The sequence below is a fragment of the Corvus brachyrhynchos genome, unplaced genomic scaffold, assembly GCF_000691975.1.
Source record: "Corvus brachyrhynchos isolate BGI_N302 unplaced genomic scaffold, ASM69197v1 scaffold114, whole genome shotgun sequence".
Taxonomy (NCBI): Eukaryota; Metazoa; Chordata; class Aves; order Passeriformes; family Corvidae; genus Corvus; species Corvus brachyrhynchos.
In genome coordinates, this window is record NW_008238337.1 from 5,901,741 (window position 1) to 5,905,282 (window position 3,542).

Sequence of the window (3,542 nt, forward strand, 5' to 3'; positions counted from 1 at the left end):
GTAGGGAAATTGTCACAGGTGAGGCAATGCTCATGAAGTAATGTGGCACGTTGCTCTCATTGTTACTGTAAGCTTCTTTAGCAGTGTGTGTTGTGTCCTGTTTTCTTGGGCTAGAGTGAGATGTATTTCTCTCTTAAATTTCATCCTACTAAAATGTCATGCAGGCAGTGAGTCTGACAGCACTTTCAATAGTAGAGTAGGGCAGGATGGAAAGCACTTACTGTTACACACTGTAAGCCATTGTGTAAGAGAGTTACATTTTAGTTTCTTAATCTTATCTCTAGTCTGGTACAGAATGTTTCTCCTTTTAAGCGTCTCCATTTTTCTCCTGTAATGTAACTGGTTGGAAACAATGGAAGTGTGTGATTTTTGCAGGAGCAGCTGATCAAGTTGCAGAAGCAGAAGCTGCAGCTCCCCCAGCAGCAGGCAGCACAGCAGACACAGCAAGGGGCACAGCAGCAGACAGCACAAGTGCAAGTGCAGCAGCAGCAGCAAACTCAACAGCTCACTGCTGTGACAGCCCCTCGTCCTGGCGCAGTCCTCACGGGCACTACGGTGACCAACCTGCAAGTGGCTCGCCTGGTGAGTTGGCTTTGACTGGGCAAAAACGGTCTCAAACATTTCTTGGCTGGTTTAAGTGAACTGGGCACTGATCATTCACACTCATGAGTGTCCTTTGCATTGCTTAGGCAGTTCAGAAGGAGCAGCTGTAACATAAACAGCTTTCCATTGCATTTAACAGTTGATACCATCTCTGAATTGTGTCACTGTACAGGAGCCATTACATTTAGAAATATTTACAGCTATCACTTTATAATCACATGTTATATGCAGCAAATCTCTCTGTGCTGGTACAATAATCTTCATTCCTTACTGCTTAGACTCGTGTTCCTGCTTCCCAGCTCCAAGCACAAGGACAGATCCAGGCCCAAACCCCACAAGCAGCACAGGTTGCTCTGGCAAAGCCTCCAGTGGTGTCTGTTCCAGCTGCTGTTGTGTCATCTGCAGGAGTCACCACACTGCCCGTGACTGTTGCAGGCATTAGTGTTGCCATTGGGCAGCCACAGAAAGCAGCAGGTATGTGAATTTGGAAGTTGGAAATAGGAAGAATTGTATTTCAAAGCAGTCCCCTATAGTACAGAAAGATTTTTTTTTTTTTCCCTGTAGGAAGATTATTGTTGGAACACAAAGCTAGCTTACTCATGCCCTTTGGTAACAAATTTTCTCCACTGAAAAATCACAGGTCTTAAAATCTGTGGGTTGTTAGTGGTCAAAGCTGTGCAGATGTGTAAGTCTATAAAAAGCAGAATTTGTGTTTACAAACTCTAAGTACGGGGACAAAGCAATAAACTGAAGACTCTTACAGTTGTAATTACTTCTGTAATTTTCAGGAGGCCAGACAGTAGTTGCACAGCCACTGCATGTCCAGCAGCTGCTAAAACTCAAGCACCACCAAGCAGCACAGCAGCAGAAAGCCATCCAGCCCCAGGTTGCACAGGGACAAGCTACTGTGCAGCAAAAGGTACTGTTGTCTGCTCTCCCATTCAGTTATGCAGTGCTTCTGTGGCTGTAAAGCTTTGACTCTGGATTACCAGGACACTCCTAGAGAGTCAGTCAGGATTTCTAGGGGTGAATCTTAAGTATATCTAGAGAGAACAGGTTCTCAGGTGTTTCATTTTTTCTGTAAAGCAGTTGGTTGGTTGGTAGTTTTTAGTAAGTGCATTGTTGTGTGAGTGTTGTGTGTAAGAGAGAACTTTTTCATTAAATACTTTAATTCTCAATACTTGTGTAAATGCATGAAAGCTTTCACCTAGTGCTCATTTAGTTATTGCTAATCCTGGGAGAATTTTTTTTTTCAATAATTAAATGTAATTAAACTTGCTATCTACATACATATTCTTTAAAATACAGGTATCTTTTATAGTCATTGATGCCTTTTTTTCTTTTCTGCAGATAAATGCTCAACAGGTTACAGTCCAGACCCAACAGCAGACTTCACAGCAGCAAAAAGTAACTTATGCTACACAGCCTGCCATTAAAACACAGTTCTTAACGACTCCAATTTCCCAAACCCAGAAACCAGGTGGAACCCAGCAAGTACAGGCCCAGATTCAGGTACAGGTAACGCAGGTTTACACCTTTAAACTGTACTGGCACTGGAGAATTGCAAAGATGACAGGTGAGGTAGAATTCAGCACCCATTCATTTTAATTCTAGTCATACATTCATTTAAATTGACTTTTTAATAAAATTCATTGGTGCGGAATATGCAGTCTTACAGCAGGTCAGAGGAACTATGAGCTGTAAGTTCACCTTTCCTCTTTGAAATAAAATAATTGAGTCACTCCTTTTTGTTAGGCAAGGGATTCCATACTGTGTTTACTAAGGAAAATTCAGCCAGAGATTTTCCTGTTTCTGGTGCTGCCTCACAGCCTAATTTCTGGCAGCCAAGAGTAGGTGACAACTCACATATTTTCTTTTCTGTGTAACTGCGTCAGTCTAACCAAGGAAAAAGAAGGGGGTTAGGAGTTGGAAGCCTTACTCTTTCAAAAGTATATGCCAGATAATTTAACCCATTGGAACTTGTGTGCTTTTCTTCAATTTTATAGGTAGTTAGGAGGAAATGAGTATGTTGCAGTTAAAATTGAGAATACGTCTTCTCTTCCTCCCCTAGTTAAGTTCTTCAGTTCACGAATCTAAAATGTTTCCCAAACATTCAGCTTCACTGAAAGTGCCAGGCTGCAACTTACCATGAGCAGGCCTTTGGAAAGGTTTTCCCTTGGTAGAAGTTTTGCTAGGTGTGGTGTTTTGCTGCTATCAGCAGCTTTTTATTTTGATCCAATCTTTCTTTATTTCATGTCACTGCAGGTTGCAAAACTCCCACAAGTGGTCCAGCAACAGGCTACTGTTGCCAACATTCAGCAGATGGTTTCAGTTTCCCAACAGGTAGGTTTTGCTTTTGTCAAATACATCACTAGAAACATGACCCTTAAAGCAGCTCATTTTTTTGAATGTGTGTATTTTTCACTGTATGTGTGGCATAGGTAGTATTTTTAAAGGATATAACAAGTGCCTTTCTATAAAAATAAGTCTTGAATACTGAATCAGTTGAGGTATATTTTCTAGTCTAAAACTTTGGTAGATGCAGCAATGCTTGTTCATCACTGTAGATAAGCTGAAAAACAGATTTAAAAAAATGTTTTCTAGAGCTGAAAGGATTTTTAAAAATTGGTTTCTGGTGATGTATAGTCAATATAGCAAATAATTGAATTAATGAGCACCGTCTGAGCTTTTTCTACAAAAACTAGGACAAATTAAAGGTTACAAGTTGTTCTGTCTCAGTTCATAGAGCTGTGCCAAGTGCTCTGTAAAAGTCAGAACAGTGAGGTAGCTTTTCCAAATGTGTGCTGGTAACAGACAGGGCTTAGGCAGGAGAAGGTCAGATGGTTTGATTCCCCTCCCCTAATGACCAAACAGTTTAATTAACACTGTTTAGAACAATGTTGTCCAGATCATTAGCAACAGGCGTAACTTAGGCAGTT

At 41.0% G+C, this 3,542-nt stretch overlaps 1 protein-coding gene across 1 annotated transcript in view; it reads left to right on the forward strand.

Moving 5' to 3' along the window:
- EP400 (E1A binding protein p400) overlaps window positions 1–3,542 on the forward strand; it is a 56,835-nt gene that overhangs the window by 49,601 nt on the left and 3,692 nt on the right. The window contains 6 exon segments of the mRNA XM_017734924.1: window positions 1–18; window positions 376–582; window positions 882–1,077; window positions 1,392–1,522; window positions 1,954–2,115; window positions 2,869–2,946. The exon segment at window positions 1–18 is cut by the window's left edge and continues 140 nt beyond it. Of these exon segments, the coding sequence (XP_017590413.1) occupies window positions 1–18; window positions 376–582; window positions 882–1,077; window positions 1,392–1,522; window positions 1,954–2,115; window positions 2,869–2,946 (792 nt within the window).